At 37.1% G+C, this 23,714-nt stretch overlaps 1 protein-coding gene across 3 annotated transcripts in view; it reads right to left on the bottom strand.

Annotated features, from left to right (window-relative positions):
- LOC133315482 (ABC transporter C family member 13) overlaps nt 1–23,714 on the bottom strand; it is a 28,382-nt gene extending 4,668 nt beyond the window's left edge. Inside the window, exons 1-28 of one of the 3 annotated variants that reach the window (XM_061517108.1) lie at nt 23,675–23,714; nt 23,075–23,115; nt 22,887–22,986; nt 22,415–22,570; nt 22,185–22,316; nt 21,954–22,054; nt 21,515–21,578; nt 20,292–20,543; nt 12,096–12,165; nt 11,677–11,737; nt 10,829–10,916; nt 10,525–10,643; nt 9,587–9,684; nt 8,969–9,035; nt 8,590–8,707; nt 8,314–8,430; nt 8,111–8,191; nt 7,766–8,014; nt 7,366–7,467; nt 7,225–7,292; nt 6,958–7,089; nt 6,710–6,857; nt 6,216–6,499; nt 5,937–6,096; nt 5,317–5,492; nt 5,124–5,235; nt 4,962–5,015; nt 4,594–4,716 (exon numbers count right to left, since the gene is read on the bottom strand). In XM_061517108.1, the coding sequence (XP_061373092.1) occupies nt 4,594–4,716; nt 4,962–5,015; nt 5,124–5,235; nt 5,317–5,492; nt 5,937–6,096; nt 6,216–6,499; nt 6,710–6,857; nt 6,958–7,089; nt 7,225–7,292; nt 7,366–7,467; nt 7,766–8,014; nt 8,111–8,191; nt 8,314–8,430; nt 8,590–8,707; nt 8,969–9,035; nt 9,587–9,684; nt 10,525–10,643; nt 10,829–10,916; nt 11,677–11,737; nt 12,096–12,165; nt 20,292–20,543; nt 21,515–21,578; nt 21,954–22,054; nt 22,185–22,316; nt 22,415–22,570; nt 22,887–22,949 (3,195 nt within the window). In that variant the 5' untranslated portion in view covers nt 22,950–22,986; nt 23,075–23,115; nt 23,675–23,714. Of the gene's footprint in view, nt 1–4,593; nt 4,717–4,961; nt 5,016–5,123; nt 5,236–5,316; nt 5,493–5,936; nt 6,097–6,215; nt 6,500–6,709; nt 6,858–6,957; nt 7,090–7,224; nt 7,293–7,365; nt 7,468–7,765; nt 8,015–8,110; nt 8,192–8,313; nt 8,431–8,589; nt 8,708–8,968; nt 9,036–9,586; nt 9,685–10,524; nt 10,644–10,828; nt 10,917–11,676; nt 11,738–12,095; nt 12,166–20,291; nt 20,544–21,514; nt 21,579–21,953; nt 22,055–22,184; nt 22,317–22,414; nt 22,571–22,886; nt 22,987–23,074; nt 23,116–23,674 lie in introns of those variants that run through there. The other 2 variants (XM_061517109.1, XM_061517110.1) reach the window with 2 other exon arrangements.

Here is a 23,714-nt window from a genome sequence, read left to right as displayed (position 1 = left end):
TCCCTGTCTAGATTGCGCCACCTCAATTCCCAAGAAGTAACGCAGCTTCCCAAGGTCCTTTGTTTGAAATGCACTGAATAAATGCTGTTTTAACTGACGAATTCCGTCTTGATCACTTCCGGTGAGAATGATGTCGTCAACATAGACTAACAAATAGATGCACTTGTCAGGAGATGTAATCCTATAAAATACATAATGATCAACTTTACTGCGGATTAAGCCAAACGCCTGAACGGCAGAGCTGAAGCGACTGAACCATGCGCGAGGAGAATGCTTGAGACCATATAAGGATTTTCGAAGACGACGCACTTTTCCAGACTCCCCCTGAGCAACAAAACCAGGTGGTTGCTCCATGTAAACTTCCTCTTGCAAATCACCATGAAGAAAGGCAATTTTGATGTCAAGTTGAAGGAGTGGCCAGTGACGAATAGCAGCAAGGGCAAGAAATAGGCGGACTGACGCCATCTTAGCGACCGGAGAGAATGTATCGCCATAATCAAGGCCAAAGATTTGAGTAAAACCCTTGGCAACTAGGCGTGCCTTGAGTCGATCAACATGATCATCCGGTCCAACTTTCACAGTAAACACCCAGCGACAACCAACTATAGACTTCTCTGGAGGAGCAGAAACAAAGTCCCAAGTGCCATTAGAATGAAGGGCAGTCATCTCATCAAGCATCGCTTAGCACCACCCTGGATGGGAAAGTGCTTCACCTGTGGTTTTAGGAATAGAAATAGAAGAAAGACTAGAAACAAAGGTGAAATGAGGTGAAGAAAGACAGTCATAGCTCAAAAAGGTATAAAGAGGATAAGGGTTACGAGTAGTACGTGTACCTTTTCTTTGAGCAATAGGAAGAGCCTCTGGTGAAGGATCCGGAGGGGAAGAATCAACTGCAGGGGGCAATGAGTCAGCAGGAGTCGAGTCGACAGGAGGCACAGTTTTACGACGCTGATAAGTGAGAAGTGGACGGTCAACAGGTATTGAAGCAGGAGGTTGCTTATCTGGAATAGAAGTACCTGCAGCTGGCAAAGACAAGTCAAGAAAAGGGACAGGAAGAACATAATCAACCTGTGACAACTGAGATGGGATAGAATGAAAGGGTTGTTGATCAAGAAAAGTGACATCAGCGGAAACTAAGTAACGCTTAAGATCTGGAGAATAACAACGCTAACCCTTTTGAAGAAGAGAATAACCAAGAAAAATACATTTAAAAGCTTTGGATGTTAACTTGTCCTTACCAGGGGTGAGATCATGAACAAAACAGGTACAACCAAAGACATGTAGGGATAGAGGATAGAGAGGAGCATCTGGAGGCAATAAGTGATAAGGAATGTCATTATTAAGCACATACGAAGGCATACGGTTGATGAGAAAAGAAGAGGCAAGGACTGCATCGGCCCAAAAGTGAAGAGGAACATGCATGTGAATAAGAAGAGTCCGTGCAGTCTCAATGAGGTGTCTATTCTTACGTTCAGCTACTCCATTTTGTTGTGGAGTTTGAGGACAAGTAGTTTGGTGTAAAGTATCCTGTTTGGCTAAGAAATTAGAAAAGTCCACAGAAACATATTCCTTAGCATTATCACTACGTAAAATACGAATAGAGGCACCAAATTGAGTAAGAATTTCAGCAGAAAATTTTTGATAAATAGAAAACAACTCAGAACGGTTTTTCATTAAATAGATCCAAGTACAACGAGAAAAATCATCAATAAAGGTAACAAAATACCGAAAACCTAAAACAGACACACTACGACTAGGACCCTAAATATCTGAATGAATAATTGAAAAAGGAGCATCAGCTCGTTTATTGACTCGATTAGCGAAGGAGGAGCGTATGTGCTTTCCTTGCTGACATGACTGACAATCTAAAGTCTGAAGACCGGACAAAAGAGGAACCATCTTCTGTAACTTGGAAAGACTAGGATGCCCGAGGCGACTGTGGATGAGTTGTGGAGATTCTGTGAGAGAACAAACAACGGAAGGACTCGGCACAACCAGGTAGAACAGACCCCGTGACTCACGGCCCACTCCAATCGTCTTCCCCGTACCCGGGTCCTGCACAGAAACAGAATGATTTGAGAAAGTGACAATACAGTTAAGAGAGTTGATCAATTTACTAACATATATTAAATTGTAAGGGATGTGAGGAATATAATAGACATATGTTAAGGTCAATGAGGAGGTTTGACAGATTTGTCCAATTCCATGAACAGGAGCCTTAGTGCCATCAGCAAGGGTAAAAGAGGGTAAGTTATCAGAATATGTAAGGGATGAAAAGAGTTCCTTATTACCACAGAGGTGATCAGTAGCACCTGAGTCAAATATCCAAGGGCCAAGTGATGCAGAATGAGAAACACAAGCAACAGGATTACCAGTTTCTGAAGCAGAGGCCTGAGACTGAGGAGAGACCTTTCTGAGAAGAGTCTGGAATGTTGCATAGTCTTCAGAAGAGAGAGAGACTGTACCATTTGAAGCAGAATCCGATTGAGCTATATTAGCAGCATAAGAAGGTCGCAGGTGAGGGTACTTTGTGTAGCAACGTTCCTCATAACGACCAAGTTGCTGACAGTAATTACAACGAGGTCGCTGACCACGTCCGACTGGGCCTCCTGGGCCACGTCCTCCTGGGGCTCCTGGGCCACGTCCCCCCGGACCTCTACCACGACCACGTCCACCTCCAATGTTCCCGCGAAAGTCAGTACAGGAAACGAGCAATAGAATCAACAGCAGAAGACGATGCAGGAGCAGATTTCTTATTCAGATTCAGAAGACGCTGTTACGTCATTGAAAGATCAGGCTCCCCACTAGTCAAGATAGTATCCCGGACATTATCATATTCTTCAGGGAGGCCAGACAGTGTGGCAACCATAAAGAGGCGTTCCACCTGTTTCCGATATGCAGTAGCATCAGTAGGGTAAGGCAACATATCCAAATATGCTTGCATCAAAGATCGACTCTTGCTAACATATGTTTCCATCTGAATGTCAGATGATTTGCTCAGTTCCATAAACTGAGAGATGATGAAATAGAGCTGCTGAACATCATTAGTGTAGAGGTTTTTTGCTTCCTGCCACACTTCAGTACAAGTTTGAAACGAATAGAAGATGTCCAAGACAACTGGATCAATAGATTGCCAGAGGATGCTCAGAAGCTGGTTGTCGATCTTTTCCCAATCAGACTTTTCCTCCTTAAGGACATCAGTAGACTTAGTCGTGAGGTGGCTCCCATATCCTTGGCCAAAGAACCAAACTCGAACAGAGGTGGCCCAGTTCTTGTAATTAACAGAACCCTTCAATTTTGAAGAGGTAATGGACCCAACATTGGTAGAGATGATATTTGGAGAATTTTTGACAGGAGGAGGTGGAGAATTGATCTCCGAATGAACAGAACCATCTGCTGCCATAATAAGAAATCAGAAAGATATTAACCGAGTAAATAGGAACGAACCTGATCACCGATCAAGAAGGGGTGCGCGCAAAAAGTCAGACCCACACCAAAACAACCACAGATCCAGAAAGAACAGGAGAAGGCGAGCTTCTCTGTCCAAGACCGGCCGGAAAAAGCCGCCGGAAAATGGCTCACGCGCCGGCAGAAGGTGGCGCGTGAAGCCCATGCGCAGGGAAGACAGGTGGCTCGTGAGAGCGCCTGGGAGCTCCGATGGTGGCCGGATCTCCACAGACCTGGTCGCCGGGAAGAGACGGTCCTGATCGCGTGAAGTTTGGTAGGAAAAGTCGCCGGAAAAAGTCTCCGTTGCTTGAACAGTGATTCCGGTGGCGGCGGGTGGTTCCGGTAGCCGTCGGAGGTGCTGACGCGTTTGGAAAAAATACTCAGAGGCTGTTTACAGCCCTAGATGGCTCGCCGGAAGGACGCACGGCAAGAAAGAGGACTCCTAAGCAGTGAGCTTAGGTTTTAAAGCAAAAACAAGGTTTCTAAGCAGAAGCGAGGGTCCCCAGAACGAACCTGGCTCTGATACCAACTTAATTATAAAAGAATATGTTGTTGTATTGATCTAATTCAGAGGGTTACAATATATAGAGACTCTAATGGGCTTATATGAAAGGCCCAGACTTAATACAATCAGATAATTACAGACTCTAATCATATCTAATTATATCTAATCATATCTAATATATTTGATATATTCTAACATAAACAAAAGACCACAAGGAGCAAGTTTGGGAAACAGCCTCCTTGTAAAAATACAAGAATAAGACTGTGTACAATTGACCCTCACCCTTATCTTTGCAAACTGGGTAGTTTTTTTCACCGGAATTTGCCCCCCTTTAGCTATTTTCTCTTCCATAAACCTTATTGATGTGATATCTTAAAAGTAACCCTTTTTGTCCCTCGTTGAACAGTTTAAGCTTTTTAGTTCTCCAACATGGTACAAAAGCCTCTCTGACCATATGATCCAAACTTCAATGGTTGCTGCCTCCATTTTTATAAACAAATTAGCTTTTAAATCATGGTAGTGGCAGGAATCTAAAGTCTCTTGATGACCCTTCTCACCTATAAGTGCTATGGTCTATGAATGATATAAGAAGACAAATTTTCTATATATGATTATTACTTTTAAGTGACATATATATTTACCTTAGATTTAAACGCCCTAATAGTCGATGATCCATCAAGTGTTTCGGTGAAAGATGTATATATTGGAGAACGAGAAACACTGTCCAGTCTTCGTAATTCTCTTGATGTTGACCTGTAGAAGAACTGAAACCACTGCATAGATCAGTTGAATGTTCTCTATCATACTAAGTCAAAGAAGTCATTACGGTTTTAAAATTTTGAAACTCAAGTAATCCTGACATAGTTCATTTGTAGTATTATAAAAACTCCTGTTTCATACACCATAATAAAGAAGAATTCCAAATCATACAATACAATAACATAAATAATCCCAATAGTTACAACTTACAACCTAAAACAAGGAAAATGATAATAAGAAAAATGAATACCTGAAGTCTACTGTAGATATACCAAAATGGCAATAGCAGGACTAAGAAAAAGACCTATACAAAACCAAAAGATAAAAATGTTTTGGTGATGGAGACAGTTAACGCAAATTTCAAATTTTCATAATATATTTATAAGACAAACTAAGAAAAAATTATGGATACCTGTACATAAGACAAAATTATTGCAATACCCAACAGGCCAACAAAATTAGCTAGGAGAATGTTCATAATGAATGGAAGAGAATCATCAATTGTATAAAGATCTGAAGATAACCTGCATAAAACATTATAAATCATGAAACATAAATTTCATATTAGTATAATCTACTATGGCCTGAATACATCTTATTCTAACCTGTTCAATATTCTTCCACCTGGGGTCTGATCAAAGAACTGCACAGGTGCATTGATAAGTTTGCTGAGGAGTCTGTTGTGTACCTTAGTTGCTGCTTGTAAGCCACCAAATGCAAAAGAGAATGCCCTCACCAATGTGAAAAAGGAATTCATAATACAAAAGAGACATAGTATAGCCTGCAGCAGTAGTTATCATCTCAAATAAATTAGAAAGTTACAATTATCAGTAGGTGATGGTCTTGGCAAATGATTAGGTAAAATTCAATTTACTACATAACATAAATTCAATTTACTACATGAACTTCCAGTTATGCCTAGTACTGAAATTTTCTGAATTTGATACAAGTTTTATCTAAATACTCCATTCTCAACCATGACCTTTCCAGGATGAAAGTAGGGGATTCAGAATTTTTAAAAAAATGGAATTTCAAAACTTCATAAACTGAATTTTCTAATACTTAGAGCTATTCTAATTAATAAAAATAAGACTTGAATCAAAAGTTTTTTGTTGTGCCTCTTTCATTAGTCATTCAGTGCCAGAAAATATGTAATTTTCTATCAGCCATATGTCCAGCAAGAAAAATGTACTATAAAAGATATTACTACAGATCAGCCCATCACCAGATAGAATGACAGAGAGTATCTTGTTTGACCGCTTTCTGTTGTTGTATCAACCCAATAAGATAGCCATAAATCATTTCCATTACGAGAAGCTTGCATCAGAATAGCTGACAGGCATATAACAACCGTGATGAGCCAGCCAGTGAAGACAGCATAATTCCTGCAAAAGGCACTAAATTGTTAACCAACAATTGAAGACTACAAAAGCTGATCTACAAAACAGACAACATAAGCTCCCCGTACATGTCTGATATCAAATATGTCTACGTTGACACTCACTTATACACTCCAAGTTCGACTTTTCCCTCTTTCCTCAACTCAACTTCAATTACATCCTCTGCTCCCTCCGGAGTATGCATAATAACTCTATCAGGAAGAGACAGCTCCTTGGATTTGGAAGAAGGATTTATGCTACAAGATTGTTTATGATTGTGTAAAGCTGAATCAATTTCATTCAATGGGGTGAATGCTGTATACGAAGAAATTGGAAAGTCAGCTGAACTTCCCATCCACTTTACGTGTCCCTTGTCCATTACAACAATCACATCAGCAGAAGATATAGCCTGCATATAAATTTAGAAACATCAAAATGCTAATCCTTATATAAATACACATTTTATAAAAATACAAAATATATAATATATAACTCTCCTCAATTATAGCTCAAAATATCAGTGAAAATATCATGTTCACCCGAATTTAAGAAGAATGCTTGAAAAAACCGTTGTAATTTAAGGTAATGAACAATAATTGCAAGGAGAGTATATAACAACCTGAATGTTGTGGGTACAGAGCAATCGAGTTTTGCCCTGCATAAGAGGACCTCGAATGGCATTGTGTAAGATCCACTGAGCTACTTGTACATCAACTGCACTCAGGACATCATCGAGCATAACAACATCTGAGTCATGATACGTAGCCCTGTTAATTGAACAACATTAAAACATTTTTCTTGATAACAATCAAGGCATAAAAATCCCACATAAACTAGTGGAGTGAAAGAAGAACGCGAAGCTATCACCTTGCCAAAGCAAGACGAGCTCTCTGTCCACCTGATAAGTTGACTCCTTTCTCACCAATATAAGCCATGTCACCTCCAACCATCAATGAGATATCAACATGTAATGCACACGCATGTAGTGTATCTGTGTACCTGTTTAAAGCAGGGAGATAATAAATTGGAAGAGAATTAGTTATTTTGGTTTATAATATGTATTATGAGGAGAAAGGGGGGGGGGGGAGAAGAAAGGGGGGGTGGGGGGTGGTTCCTGTTGTTGAAGGCATATACCTTTCAGGATCATAGCTTTTCCCAAATAATATGTTGTCACGTACTGTTCCAGATAAAATCCAAGGGACCTGCAGTTATAGGGAAATAAAGACATGAACTTTTATTCAAGGGGCTGAGTATACGGCACTATCACATACAAACCTGTGGTACATAGGCTACGGAACCGTTAGAATAAATAGATCCATGAGCAAGCCGCATTTCTCCAAGAATTGAATATAACAGGGATGACTTGCCTGAACCAACCTGAACATAAGCAGTTGGTGAAGCGAAACAGATATAACTTACATGAAATACACATTTATTCCATATCTTTTATCAAACTGAATTTGAAATATTACAAATGATGATATTCTGAGGGATATAGAAGACTACGTGAGAGGAACTGCACCTATTCTATATACTTTGAACTAAGGATCTCAAATGTCCATTTTCAAAAAGTTGTGATATAGAAATATAATGGGTATATTTCCTTTACAATATATGATGCTGTTTTATTATTGGCTATTTGGCTAAAGGAATCTTGATAAAACAGGGATCTGACCTCTCCAATAATTGCAACAAAGGAGCCCTTGGACAGGCTTAGAGTCACATGATTCAACACCAAATTTAATGTTTGTTCATCACTGCTTGACCAAGTACAACATGCGTCTTGCATAAAGACAGCCAAACCTTGTAAAGAATCAGGCTGTTTACTCAGGAATGATGTTGAACATGAATTGGTCTCTCCCACTTTAAATTTATGTTCAGGACAAGAGAGAAACCTACTCAACCGTCTGGAGGATATAATGGCCTACAATGAAGTTAAGAGAATCTTTCATTCTAATCACCAATGAAGGGGTACAAGTCAACTTTGTTCATAAAAATTCAAGGAATATAGGAGACTCACATCAATCAATCCATTTATCACCCAAGGGAATGAATTCAGTGGTGAAATCAGTGTGTTAAACAAAGCAAGACAAGTGAAAACCTGCAATTAAGATTTCTTGACTACATCAAATTTCTTAATAATGGCATAAAAAAGAATTAAATGCAAAATAAAAAAGAAGCAAAACTTGACAATTAGATTAGGCCAAACAAGTTTGAAAATACCATTGCAGCATCAAGTTGATGTCCCATCAATGCAAAGAGTCCAAATGTGAAAAGAGAAAAAAGTGTTGGTGTTGTAGCCCAAAAGAATACACACCATGCATCCAAGTACTTCCGAGTCTACAAAACATGAACGACACATGATGATCAAAATTAAATAAGATGAAAAGGAAATTAATCCATTTGATCGTGCCATTCTTGAACACTAGCTCAGTGGCTTTCAAGAAAATTTTTACAGTTTCATCTCTAAATAAAAATAATAAGAATATAAAGTCTTACAGCTAAGTGTTTCACTTCCAAAGATCTCGTCTCCATCAACCAACTAGAAAAAAGAAGTTCCCATCCATACATCTTCAAAGTGCGAATATAAGTCAGAAGTTCTCCTGTCCTACGAATCCTGTAAGAAGCATAATTTTAATGTTGTAAATACACACTGGCAGCTTTGATTCATATTCACCTACCATGCACTCAGAAAAATGATGTAAAATGCTAAAATTAGGAAGAGAATTGTTGTAATAGTCCCACATTGGGTACAATTGTCATCATTGTAATTATTGTAAATTATTTTGTGAAATTAAAACTAGCCCTAGCCTGCCTTCAGACCTATTCTATATATTCACTCATAGTAAAGAATAGAGAAGGCAAATGTACTTGATACCTTTCATCCTTTTCCTTCATCATTTTCTCAGTGGCACTTGCAATCAACTTTGATATCCACTTATTCACTGCATCAATTAAAATTTAGTAATAAAAAAAAACAAGTTTTTTAAATAGATAAACTTGAAGGTCAAGTTACATTTCTGAAAAATAATCTGAAATAAAAAATAACTAACTTCTGAGATATACGTTAAATCAAAAGGAATATCAGGAAATCTTCCCCAAAAGTACAGCTTAGTTCTTGAACAAGCTTTCAAACTTGGAACCTAAATCAAATACTACCTAATGTATGACCCAAAAGTAATACGATTGCACAGAAGGAGCATGTAAGTCGACATGGTCAATTGCATAGCCAATAAGAAATTTTCCTGAACCATATAAATTTTAGAACAGATACAATACAGCTATAGCAGGACAAAGCAAGATAAAGAAAAAAAGAAGTTAATCAAGCAGTACAAATCAATTTAAGGATCTGACAGAGAGTGCAGTAATGCGAGCAACTGACGATCATAATGATGTGCTCAAGCAGGTGAAAAACAAATTAAACATGGACTGAAATAAATGATATACCAAGTGTGGCTTTCTTTTGCTAAAATTTTTGTAAGAGTGATATTTCTACCTGGTATCAACAAAATGGTTATTGCTAATCCAGATACAAATGCAAATTTGACTTGAGTATACAAAAGATAAAGCGCCACTCCAATTTGTAAAGGCAGGCTGAAACAATAAAACCGCAGTGCTTAAGATCTATATAAATTACATTGTCAAATATTAACATTCTTCATTTGACATCAATTTAAGCTACAGAAGATTCCATTACTGGCAAAAGCAGGACATAAAGAATCAATTCAACCCAAAAGCTTAAGTTGTTGGGTGAGGCAAGTTTTTTGGTTGAATTGGTTCTTTACATGGTATCAGAGTCTTGGTGTCACAGATTCGATCCTCACTCCCCATTTAATTAATGATAAGTAAGTCTTGTGCAGTTTCTTAGCACAGGTAGGTAGGCCTGTGCATTGTCCACCTTTCAAGTCCAGTGGGCTCTCGTGTGAGGGGGCGTGTTAGAGAAGTATAAAATCATTAATGTAGCCTTACCCAATAACTTAAGCTTTTGGGTTGAATTAGTTCTTTACATGGTATCAGAGCCTCGGTGTCACGGATTCGATCCTCACCGCCCCCATTTAATTAAGTCTTGTATAGTTTCTTAACACAGGTTGGTGGGCCTGTGTATTGTCCACCCTTTAAGTCCAATGAGCTCTTGTGTGAGGGGACCATGTTAGAGAAGTATAAAAATCATTAATGTAACCTCACCTAACAATTTAAGCTTTTGAGTTGAATTGATTCTTTACACATGTTAAAGCATAAATCATGTCTTTAGCTCTTAATAAAGACAATATATGGATATTTTATTAAACTTGAACACCTGTAATTTTTTTTAAGACATAAAAGGATCTTCTACAAGACAATAAGTCTGTTGGACTACAGATATTCAAACAAATAAGGAAAAAGATAGTTTGGCATAATGGGTTAGCATTAAGAAATGCAGAATTAAGGGAATACCTCCACATATCATGGAAACTGTTACACAAGTTGACAGTTCGGTCAGCATCCACTGACATGAACGTCTGAATTTCTCCATTTGAGAATTTGGAACGCTCTGCTAGGTTCACACATTGACACTTGAAACACATGAAACAATATATATGTTTTAGTGTGAAAGCATGATCATGAACCAAATCATAGAAAGCCATGCATCAATAACATCATTAAGGAAGAAAATAAAAAGAGCATGAGCATTTCATTATTATAAAAATATATATTTTGGCATTTATGAAAGAGATAAAATAAAATAAAAATACCATACCTTCTCATAGATTAGAGTCATGATACTAGATCGCAGCTTTAGCTTCAGTTTGGAAAGGTGAAAAGTATATTGTGTATCTAAAAAGGATCTAGACCAGAAGGACACTGCTTTACTAATTGTTAAAGGTAAGTAAATCAAAAAAGCATTACATAATTAAATCAAAAAAGCATTATATAATTTATACCATACAGAATGAAGATATGTTGCTCGAAGTCGGAGAGAACGCAACATAAAAATATTGACTAACACAAATAAAATGCAAAATACAGACATGCCTATGTTCATCAAGAGTGTCATTTTTCTTTTCTGTTCTGCGCACAGTTGCTTTAAGGGGGTTCCTATTTCTGATTTGCAGATAGATTGGACAGTATTGTTCCATTTCATCCACATTGGCTCTCTGTTTCTTTTAGTTGGTGTGTTCCGGAGGCTACCATATCCTCCCCCTAGTTGTACTCTTTTTTGACCAACTCTCCTAGAAGGTTAAGTTGTTATGGAGATCTATGCATGGTTTTATATCTGAAACACATGGATATATGGAGTTCTCACTTTTCAGCCCTTATTTTTGTGTTGTTTATGTTGGCATCCTATCAAATGAATAATGGGTGAATGATAAGTCGATAGTTAATCAATCCATACAGTTTTTTTACTTTTTTATGTAACATTTATTTATCAACGATTCGGACTTATCAAACTTTGAATGAGTTATGAACTTAGGTGTAGTGCAGGATAAACAATAATAACAGCAATAAGAAGTTGGCAAGTAGAGTGAAGCCTAGGAACATAAAGCACAAGAAGAAAAAAACAAATAAAAACATAATGAATTATATAAATACAAGAACCAAACTTACTTAATTATAGAGGTGAGACCCAATGATAATGCCAGTAAGTACCCATCCATATTCACTGAACCTGAAAAACATAACAAAAGTAGAACCAAATTTTTAGGATGATTTTTTCCCCAATTGTCTGATAAGCAGCCAGAAGGAAAATTAAAAATTAAAAGGAAAAACAAAAAAAGAAGAAGAAGGATGGGACTACCATCCCTGTTACCATGTTTATATTCTTAATTTTCACAGCTAGTTGCTTAAAATGTTTTCAATTGGCAAATCAAGATATGTATCAAGAATTGTGAAATTAAAGTATTGTGCACAAAGGGGATAAAATCATGGAGAAACATTTCAAGTAAGAGAATAAATAAAGCAATAGAAGCAAGCCAAAATTTCAATGATCACAATGGAGAAACATAAAATATTCATTGTTTCAATACCTTGTTGAAGAAACTGGATCAGCTTATTAAGAAGCAATGGTCCCGCAAAACCACTACAATCATTAATTACCTGGAAGAAGTTCAGATATTTTGTAGTTGTAGAGCAAAAAGTAAGAAAATAAAATCAAAAAGAAGATAGATTAAAATATTGTTTTTGTTGTGCTCCTAGTTTCTTTCCCTTGAATTAACATATAACAGCAGATAAATACTGCAATCCATATATTCAATAGAAGAAGTTCACTTACAACACTTACAAGAGGTTAGACCTCTCCAAGGAGCACTTTCCTTTACTAACTACCCCTACGTAAACCAGTAAGAACTGCATTCCCTTCTAAACTGAGGATTAATTTATCCTCTTATTACAATATCATAACTGTCTTCAACGGTATTGTCCTAAACTGCCCATAGTTGATAAAACTACCCATAACTTCCTACAACTAACGTAACCTGTGTACAACTCCACATTATTACAATATATAATTAAACATTATTCCTTCTAGTATAAACCTTGAAAGGTTTAGGACCACCAATTCCCTTGTACATATCAGTTTTCTTCATGGGCAAAGAAGACGTATTTTAATATTGACCTAGATGTACTTTATAAAAGGCATCTCATTACAAACAAGGACAGGCTAACGACTCGATATCATTTGGAAAATCCAGTTTTCTCACTAGCAAACTAATAGGTGAATATGTCAACTGTCAAGGTGTCAACACCTTTAAAATTAACATGATAATCCATGTTGTTAGAATATATATGATTAGATTTGAATAGATTACTTCCTATCTATAAATATTCTTTTGGATTAGTTCTGGGCTTCTCACTTAAGCCCATTAGGGTCTCTATATATTGTAACTCTATGTATCAGATTAATATACAACATATTATTTCATATTCAAGTTGGTACCAGAGCTCTTTTGTTCTGGGGACCCTCGCTTACGCTTAAAACCTTGTTTTAGCTTTAAAACCTAAGCCCACTGCTTAGGAGTCCTCTTTTCTTTGCCGTGCGTCCTTCCAGCAAGCCATCTAAGGCTGTAAGCCCCTTCTGAGTAATTTCCGAACGCGTCAGCACCTCCGACGGCCACCGGAACCACCGTCCGTCACTGTTCAGGCCACCGGAGAAGTTTTCCGGCGAGTTTTCAGCCCAAACCACACGCGATCAGGACCGTCTCCTCCTGGCGACCAAGTCTGTGGAAGTCCGACCACCATCGCAGTCGTCACGTGTCGCCCGTCTCCTATGCGCGTGGTGCTCACGCGCCACCTTCTGCCGGCGCGTGTGCACTATTCCGGTGGAATTTTCTGGCCGTTCTTGGACAGAAAAGCTCGTCCTCCTTTCCAGATCTGTGAATGGATCTTTGTGGGTCTCACTTTTTGTGCGCGCCTCTTCTTGATTTGTGATCAGGTTCGTTCCTATTTACTCGGTTTATACCCTTGTGATTTAATATAATGGCAGCAACTTCTCCTGTTCATTCGGAGGTTAATTCTCCCTCTCGTCCTGTCAAAAGTTCTCCTAATATCATCTCCACCAATGTTGGGCCCATTACCTCTTCAAAGTTGAAGGGTTCTGTTAATTACAAGACCTGGGCCACCTCTGTTCGAGTTTGGTTTTTTGGACAGGGACATGGGAACCATCTCAGGACTAAATCTACTGATATTCTTAAGGAGGAAAAATCTGATTGGGAAAGGATTGACAACCAGCTTCTGAGTATCCTTTGGCAGTCAATTGATCCAGTCGTCTTGGACATTCTATTCTTTTCAAACTTGCACTGAAGTGTTGGAGGAAGCAAAACACCTCTACACTAATGATGTTCAGCAGCTCTATTCCATCATGTCTCAGTTTATTGATCTGCGCAAATCATCTGACACTCAGATGAAAACATATGCTGGCAAAAGTCGATCTTTGATGCAGACATATTTTGATATGTTGCCCTACCCTACTGATGCTTCTGCATATTGGAAACAGGTGGAACGTCTCTTTATGGTTGCCACACTTTCTGGTCTTCCCGAAGAATATGATAATGCCCGGGATACTATCTTGACTAGTGGGGATCCTGATCTATCAATTACGTATCAGCGTCTTCTGAATCTTAATAAGAAATCTGCTCCTGCATCGTCTGCTGTTGTTGATTCCACTGCCCTAGTTTCCCGTACTGACTTTCGCGAGAACATTGGAGGTGGACGTGGTTGTGGTAGAGGCCAGGGAGGACGTGGCCTAGGAGGACGTGGTCAGCGACCTCGTTGTCATTATTGTCAGCAACTTGGTCATTATGAGGAACGTTGCTACACAAAGTATACTCACCTGCGACCTTCTCATGCTGCTAATATAGCTCAATCGGATACTGCTTCAAATGGTACAGTCTCTCTCTCCTCTAAAGACTATGCGGCACTCCAGACCCTTCTCAGGAAGGCCTCTCCTCAGTCTCAGGCCTCTGCTTCAGAAACTGGTAATCTCATTGCTTGTGTTTCTCATTCTGCATAACTTGGTCCTTGGATATTTGACTCAGGTGCTACTGATTGCCTCTGTGGTAATAAGGAACTCTTTTCATCCCTTACATATTCTAATAATTTACCTTCTTTTACTCTTGCTGATGGCACTAAGGCATCTGTTCATGGGATTGGACAAATCTGTCCAACCTCCTCATTGACCTTGACATCTGTCTATTACATTCCTGACATCCCTTATAGTTTAATATCTGTTAGTAAATTGATCAACTCTCTTAACTATATTGTCACCTTCTCAAACCATTCTGTTTCTGTGCAGGATCTGGGTACGGGGAAGACGATTGGAGTGGGCTGTGAGTCACGGGGTCTGTTCTACTTGGTTGTGCCGAGTCCTTCAGTTGCTTGTTCTCTCACAGAATCTCCACAACTCATCCACAGTCGCCTTGGGCATCCTAGTCTTTCAAAATTGCAGAAGATGGTTCCTGTTTTATCAGATCTTCAGACTTTAGATTGTCAGTCATGTCAACAAGGGAAGCACATACGCTCCTCCTTTGCTAATCGAGTCAATAAACGAGCTGATGCTCCTTTTTCAATTATTCATTCAGATATTTGGGGTCCTAGTCATAGTGTGTTTGTTTTAGGTTTTCGGTATTTTGTTACCTTTATTGATGATTTTTCACGTTGTACTTGGATTTATTTAATGAAAAACCGTTCTGAGTTATTTTTTATTTATCAAAAAATTTCTGCTGAAATTCATACTCAATTTGGTGCTTCTATTCGTATTTTACGTAGTGATAATGCTAAGGAATATGTTTCTGTTGACTTTTCTAATTTCTTAGCCACACAGGATACTTTACACCAAACTACTTGTCCTCACACTCCACAACAAAATGGAGTAGCTGAACGTAAAAATAGACATCTCATTGAGACTGCACGGACTCTTCTTATTCACATGCATGTTCCTCTTCACTTCTGGGCCGATGCAGTCCCTGCCTCTTGTTTTCTCATCAACTGTATGCCTTCATCTGTGCTTAATAATGACATTCCTTATAACTTATTGCTTCCAGATGTTCCTCTCTATCCTTTATCCCCACATGTCTTCGGTTGTACCTGTTTTGTTCATGATCTCACTCCTGGTAAGGACAAGTTAACATCCAAAGCCTTTAAATGTATTTTTCTTGGATATTCTCGTCTTCAAAAAAGTTATCGTTGTTATTCTCTCGATCTTAAGCGTTACTTTGTTTCCGCTGATGTCACTTTTCTTGATCAACAACCCTTTAATTCTATCCCATCTCAATTGGCACTTGGGACCTTGTTTCTGCTCCTCCAGAGAAGTCTATAGTTGGTTGTCGCTGGGTTTTTACTGTGAAAGTTGGACCTGATGGCCATGTTGATCGACTTAAGGCACGCCTAGTTGCAAAGGGTTTTACTCAAATCTTCGGCCTTGATTATAGCGATACATTCTCTCCGGTCGCTAAGATGGCGTCAGTTCGCCTATTTCTTGCTCTTGCTGCTGTTCATCACTGGCTACTCCTTCAACATGACATCAAAAATGCCTTTCTTCATGGAGATTTACAAGAAGAAGTTTATATGGAGCAACCACCTGGTTTTGTTGCTAAGGGGGAGTCTGGGAAGGTGTGTCGTCTTCGCAAATCCTTATATGGTCTCAAGCAGTCTCCTCGGGCATGGTTCAGTCGCTTCAGTTCTGCTGTTCATGTGTTTGGCTTAATTCGCAGTAAAGTTGACCATTCTGTATTTTATAGGATCACATCTCCTGATAAGTGCATCTATTTGTTAGTCTATGTTGATGACATCATTCTCACCGGGAGTGATCAAGCTGGAATTCGTCAGTTAAAACAGTATTTATTCAGTCAATTTCAAACAAAGGACCTCAGGAAACTGTGTTACTTCTTGGGAATTGAGGTAGCACAATCTAGACAGGGCATTTCTATCTGTCAAAGGAAGTATGTCTTGGATATCCTAGAAGAGACTGGTATGTTGGGGTGTAAACCAATTGATACACCCATGGATCTCAATGTCAAGTTATTGCCCGGACAGGGGGAGCCGTTATCTGATCCTGGTCGTTATCGGAGGCTAATTGGGAAGCTCAATTATCTTACTGTGACTAGGCCAGACATTTCTTTCGTTGTTAGTACGGCTAGCCAGTTCCTTGATCCCCTTGTGATTCTCATTGGGATGCTGCTGTGAGGATCCTCCGATACATCAAAGGAACACCAAGAAAAGGTTTGTTGTATTCGGATCAGGGAAATACAGAAATTTGTGGTTATTCAGATGCTGATTGGACAGGATCACCCTCAGACAGGCTCTACTTTTGGCTCTTGTGTCTTCTTTAGAGGAAATTTAATTTCTTGGAAGAGCAAGAAACAACCAATTGTTGCTCGATCTAGTGCAGAAGCTGAGTATCGTGCAATGGCAATTACTACATGTGAGTTAATCTGGTTAAAGCAGTTGATTTAGGAGCTTCATCTTTGTGAACAGAAACAACCCATTACACTCATTTGTGATAATCAAGTTGCGCTACATATATCCTTTAATCCTGTATTTCATGAGAGAACCAAACATATAGATATTGATTGTCACTTCATTCGAGAAAGGATTCAGTCAGGAGAAATCAAGACAGCTTTTGTCAACTCTAATGATCAACTAGCGGATGTCTTCACTAAAGCTCTTAGAGGTCCTCGGGTTGAATACATTTGTAGCAAGCTTGGTGCTCACAATATATACGTAGGGGTGTTCAAAATGTCCACATGAACCAAACTGCTCCACATTTTAAAAACCGGTTATTTTTTAAAACCGGTTTCATATGAAACTGCATTTTATTTTATAAACTGGTTATTTACCAAACCATAAAAATAATTGGTTATCCATGGTTATCCATAACCAAACTGTTTTACAATTAAAGAACAAATAAGTATTCTCTTTTATCATGCCTATTATATTAGTCAATTGACTCAAACTTTCAAACAATAAATTAGCAAAAAAAAGTTAAGCAGCTCAACTAGAAAATATTTATTTTAAAAAAAATTACACATAAATCGAAAGGTCGCATCCTAATAAAAGCACTTCTTATGTAATGTAACAACTTTTTTTCCCAAAAAAAAAAAAGTAACAACATACCTCCTGGCAAACTCATAACTTGACAAGGCGAAGGCTTTGAAATGACAAAAATGAAGTTAAAAAATCATAACAAAAAGGGCAACGAAATTAATCAATTGGCTTAACGTCTCTAAGAGAGCGTCGTTAAAAGGACAACTCACAATAGATTTACTTATTTGTTCTTTAATTATAAAGGAGTTTGGTTATGGATAACCAATTATTTTTATGGTTTGGTAAATAACGAGTTTATAAAAATAAAATACAGTTCAATATGAAATCGATTTTAAATTTATTAAAAAACCGGCTATAAAATACAGAAGCCTAAGCTAAAGAAATTAGATCAAACCGTGAGTTATTTTTTTTTTGGAGAAAAAAAAAAAAGAAAGCTTGCGAGTATCAAACCGTGAGTTATTAAAGTATCCTAACGAGTGAAAAGCTTGCGATCAAAACAAGTGAAGGAGTGTGATTAATTTAAATTTAAAATTAAAATTAAAATTAGAGTTGCGACTAAAGAGCAAAAAAAATAGGTGAGAAATTACCAAAAAAAAAAAATTAGGTGAGAAATTAAGGCGATAAATCTGGATCTGATGGTGAATAACCGGTTTTGAATTTGTTAAAAAAACGGTTTTGAACTTGATAACCAGTTTATGGTTCATAACCGGTTTTGATTTAAAACCGGTTTTGAATTAAAACCGGTTTTAAATCAAAACCGATTATAAACCATAAACCGGTTTCAAACCGGTTTAGAAAATTAAAAACCGGTTTTAAAAGAAGAAAACCGGTTCGGTTTGAAAACCAAACCGTTTAAAACCGGTTCGGTTCAGTTTTGTTAAAACCGGTTATGAAACGCTCCAAGCACACCCCTATATATACGCACCAGCTTGAGGGGGAGTGTTAGAATAGATATGTTTAGATATGATTAGATTTAAATAGATTACTTCCTATCTGTAAATATTCTTTTGGATTAGTTCTGGGATTCTCACTTAAGCCCATTAGGGTCTCTATATATTGTAACTCTTTGTATCAGATTAATACACAACATATTATTTCATATTCAAGTCATGTAATCTTAAGTAATCCTATTTTTAGATTGTCATGATCATCCATGTAGCTTCTCGAAATTTAAAACATGTCAAGATAACATCATCATTAAAAATGGGATATATACACTATATACAGACTATTCAAATTTCTCCCTGCTTATCTGGAAATAAATAACAATGGGACTTTGACCACTATGTCACGATTTCCAAAATAATTAACCTGAATGCTACGGTGATGGAAATTTTTTTCAAATTGCCACGGTGTCAAACCTGCTGCCAGTAGCAGCAGGTATGGTTTTGCCACATGGCAAAATTCCAGAGGCCATCAAACTCACTGTCATTGACAACGAGTTTGGTGGTCAAATTAGTCAGAGGTGTTTCAGAAGCAGGGACACGTGGCAGCAAATGTGAAACTTGCTGTTAGTGCAGCGACTTTCTAGACTCATACGGTGATGACACGTGGCACAAAATTTTGGTAGTTTTACCGTAAAACTTCGGAAAGCCATAATTTTTGGCTCGGGTGTCCGAATCAATTGGATTTCTTTTTATCCTACATAACTTTTTAATATCTATGCACTGGCAAATTGCCGAAGGATTATTTATTAGTGTTAGAAAGTAAAAATTTAGATAGCATCATTCACAAAGATAAAACATGCCAAATAGGGCACAAAGAAGCATTTTTTGGGAAACTTTTTTGACTGAATCTCTTTCGGGAATTTATTAGCGCATAGCTCTCAAAAAGTTACGTGGATTAAAAAAAAAAAAAAAAACTTGATTCGAACACCCGAGACAAAAATTATGTCCTTCTAAAGTTTCAAGGTAAAACATCCTAAATTTTATGCCACGTTAAACTCATTGCTAATCCAAGCGAGTTTCAGACCAATAAACTCGCTGTTAGTGACAGTGAGTCTGGTGGCCTTAGGTTTCGTGCCACGTGGCAGATCAAACCATCTACAACTATTAGCGGGTATGGTGTCGTGGCAGTTTGGCAAATTTTTCCAGTCTCGTGGCATTCAGGTAAAAAAAATTTGGGAACTGTGACAATATGATCGAAGTCCCAAATAACAATCATTCCCTTTTAATAAAGATATCTAGATAAATGTAAAATATGCTATGCCATCTAAGCTGTCATACTATCAATATACATCCATTGGCATAACAGGAATTTCTAGCAACAAATACAATCTACGATTGATTACAGAAGTTAGCATACTATCAGTATATTTGACCAATATCCCATGAACCATTGCTGTGTTATTAAAGGCAACATAGAGTACAGCACACAAAGCAACTTCTGTAGACACAAACTTATTTAACAGGGATTAAAATTTCCTTCAATTTCCAGGAAAAAAAAAAAAAAAAGACTGAACTTCCATCTCCATAGTGATAGTCAGGAAAATAAGTTGAAATTTAAGAGTTCCAATATCTTAAAGACAGCATTAGTTAGAAAAAAATAGATTCCACTAGTCTATAGTAGCTTAAACATATGGAGTAACTATTGTGTATAAATAGTAATGCAGGAGCTTTGATTTTGTATCAACTTAGATTTATTTAGCGGAGGGGAGGAGACCATGATTTGGTAAAGAAAAGTACCTTCAATAAACCCAGGCGGAGATATGGCCATCCATATGCACTACAGAGTGCTCTTAACAAGGATGGGTTTGAACCATTATTACTCAGTTGAGCTCGCCAGCAGGACAAAATTATATCATGACAGGAGAAAGGACACATATCAGTAGGTAGCGGCAGCAGATCTTCAGAGTCTAATTGCTTTACCACACCATGCTTCATTACCGGACTTATGAATTGAAAAGTCATCATATCCCAAACGTTCCCATTATTTCCCTTTAGAAAAACTTAACTAGTAAGAGCATATCAATCTTAGAAATTTGAAATAAACACTGTACAAGTAATTATTAGACAGCACTAAAATTGTTGTAATTTTACATAAAAAGCATTATGCAGATTGTGGAGAACAAGAAATACACTCCAAACTCTTGCTTTCAAATTATTTTGGGAGGTTGTACGAGACACAAGAAACCACATTAACAGACAAGGCTTTAACTAACTCTCCATACATTCAAGATTAAAATAGTTGTAATGGACAATTTATTTTAGGGATGTACATATCATACTGAGTCAAAGATAAAAAAGAAGGGATGCATTCGTCAAATAAAAAATATTAATAGAACTGAATTATAAAAGAATATGATAGGGCACAGCTCAAACAACTACAATAAGATAATATTCTACAGGGGGAAAATAACTCAAGGGGAAAATGCATGCAATCCCCTTCCAAAACAGGTCTTTGGCAAAAAACCTCCCAACTTTCAATTTGGCAAATAACCAGCAACTTTGAAAAATGTCTCAATAGCTGCTTTTATCTATATTTTGTTAGTTAATTTATCTTTATGCCACTCTTAAATTAAATAATTTTAAATGTCAATGCATATGTTGATTCCTTATTTAAAAATTCATACTTTGAAAAATAAATTTCTAAAGTTAGCAATATTTTTTTAGCATAAACTAACTATTGAAAAATTTTCGAAAGCTAAAGGATGTTGACTGCCGAAGTTGAAAGTTGATGGCAATATATGCTAAAGCCCCGAAGTTAACAAGAGTTTTGTACATTTCTCCTTTAATTTTACCACTATCCAATTGTTTAAACAAAACAACAGTGGGCAACAATTAAATTGTATTTAAAATTAAAAAAAAATTATATCCTGGACTCATCCCATACATATTGGAGACCAATTATCTTAAGAGAGTAAACACAAGAGTTGGAGAAGAGAGTTACAACAGCAATATATACTTACAATATTACCATTGCCACCTTCCTCAAGGTCCATGCCATTGGAAAGAAGTGGATCTTCCAATAAACTAAAATTATCACAACAGATTCGGTCAACATTTACTGCTGTGAGCTAGAAACAAAAAGTAATTTTCATTTCTATATATTAAGTAACATAAACAATCAAATGGATGCACAGTACTTGTTACCACAATCAGATCAAATCATTTAGATAAGTGATAAGCAAAATTACATGTAATGTACCCTATATAATATAATCAAGGATAGCTAGGCATCAAGGGTGGCCAACAGTTTAAGGGGCAAATAAATGGGTTTAAGGAACGCTTGTGTGGGAGAGAGAGATGATCAGTTCTACCATCTTTATAAAATTTATTTAATGCTTAATGCTTATCACCAATCTTAAAAAGAAAGTGACTACATAAGAATGACAGGCCAGTATATACCTGCTTTTGGAAGACAGCCTCTTTATCCTGATCACATTGATAGCTATGCCAAATGTGATATTCAAGAGAACAAGTAAGCTTTCCATGATGCATAATGAAACCTGCAATGAAGATTATGCCAAATCTTTCACATCTAACATACTGATATAAGATTTGTTTGAAAATAAACAAATATTATTAGTAATAATTGAAAGAAATAAAAAAAAAATCTAATCCAGAAAATCATAGCACCTCCAATGATGGAAACTTTGTCACCAAATGGAAGACCCCCAATATTGGTTTCAGAATCCACCAGAAACACGAGATGCAGTTGAAGACTATGTAATGAATTTTGATACATTTTGTGAAGAAAATGATATTTGTCTACATACAGACACAAGTAAAGATTTAGATCACAAGAAATCAAATGCCTAAAACTCTACACAACATCATAGCCAACAACTAAAAATTAGAAAACTTACCCACATAATCAACTCAGAACAACTATAAAACCACTTATGATATCCAACAAAGTGGCTATTATGTGCTTTCTTCCACAGAAAAAAAATGTCCAAGAGTGAAAGACATGCTCCAACAGCTGGTACCAATTCCAGGACAAATTTCTCGGGAAGGGTCATCTGTTCACTCATTGTAAATGCATCAAATATGGATATAATTATTTCAGGTATATACTAGAATGCAAAGATCATATATGGGGAATATTAAATACTCTTTCCTGCATGATTTAGACAATTTCAACAAAGCTTGACAACTAATGGACAATGTATGAGCTGAAGAGAACACAGTATACAGTAACACTACAGGATAAAAGTTTAAGGCTTGCATAAAACTGTTTTGAAAACAGAAAACAAAGGCCAGGTTATGAAATTTTGACATGTTTCTTTGCAGCGGTTTTCTAGTGCCTTCTCTAAAACCTTTAAGATCAGCTACTACCTGGGCATCTGATCTCTGAACACCTCGACCAAACTTCTGATAAAATCCAAGCACAACAATCATAATAATAGTCACTATGTTCACTGCAAAGCCTAAAACAGTAGATATTGTTAAGGAAATAAAATAAAATAAAATAAAATTCTCAGTGCACAAATTGAAGTCTAAAATCTCATAAATAATAAGGATATATGTCTTCAAAACACTCGGAGAATCTCTTTCCATCCCATACCTGTAAACCAGGAAATAAAGGTGCCTTTCATGAGGAGAGTGCAATAAACCTTCATGATCTTAAATGGTGTAATATTTAACCTTTACTTTTGAATCAATTCTGAATATCCAGAAAAATGTTAGTTGCTCTAGTGGCAAAAGTTAATTTTGAAATCAAGTGAGAAACAGATTCAGAATCATATGATTCTTCAATTATATATTCTCAAAAATCCAACAACATCCTTGCACCCATTAAGAAAGCCAAAGGCCAACAATTTAGTAGCAAACAGAATCTCATAGTCTGATTCAAATTTTCACAGCAAGTGTAGTTTAAGAGTCTTCATGCAAAAATTAATGGCACTCCTTTTGGGCTGACTTGAAAATGAATATTAGGTAGAACAAAATATAGTTAAACGTTAGAATTTCAAATATTTGACAAGTTAAAAGGTAGAGATTGATTAAAAACAAAACCATAGAAATAAATATAAGATTTTGGTTTAGTGTGATTAGTGTTGGTTCCTCGTTAAAAAAGGAACAAAAACTTGAGAAGGACAAAGTTGAAAAGGGGAAGAGATGCGTACGAATGGAGAATTAGGGCAAATTAGAGCCAAGAAGTCGTCC

This window comes from Gastrolobium bilobum, unplaced genomic scaffold, assembly GCF_033153095.1.
Source record: "Gastrolobium bilobum isolate Gb01-03AN ecotype WA unplaced genomic scaffold, APGP_CSIRO_Gbil_v1 utg2933, whole genome shotgun sequence".
Taxonomy (NCBI): domain Eukaryota; kingdom Viridiplantae; phylum Streptophyta; class Magnoliopsida; order Fabales; family Fabaceae; genus Gastrolobium; species Gastrolobium bilobum.
This window is presented reverse-complemented; position numbering and strand designations above follow the sequence as displayed.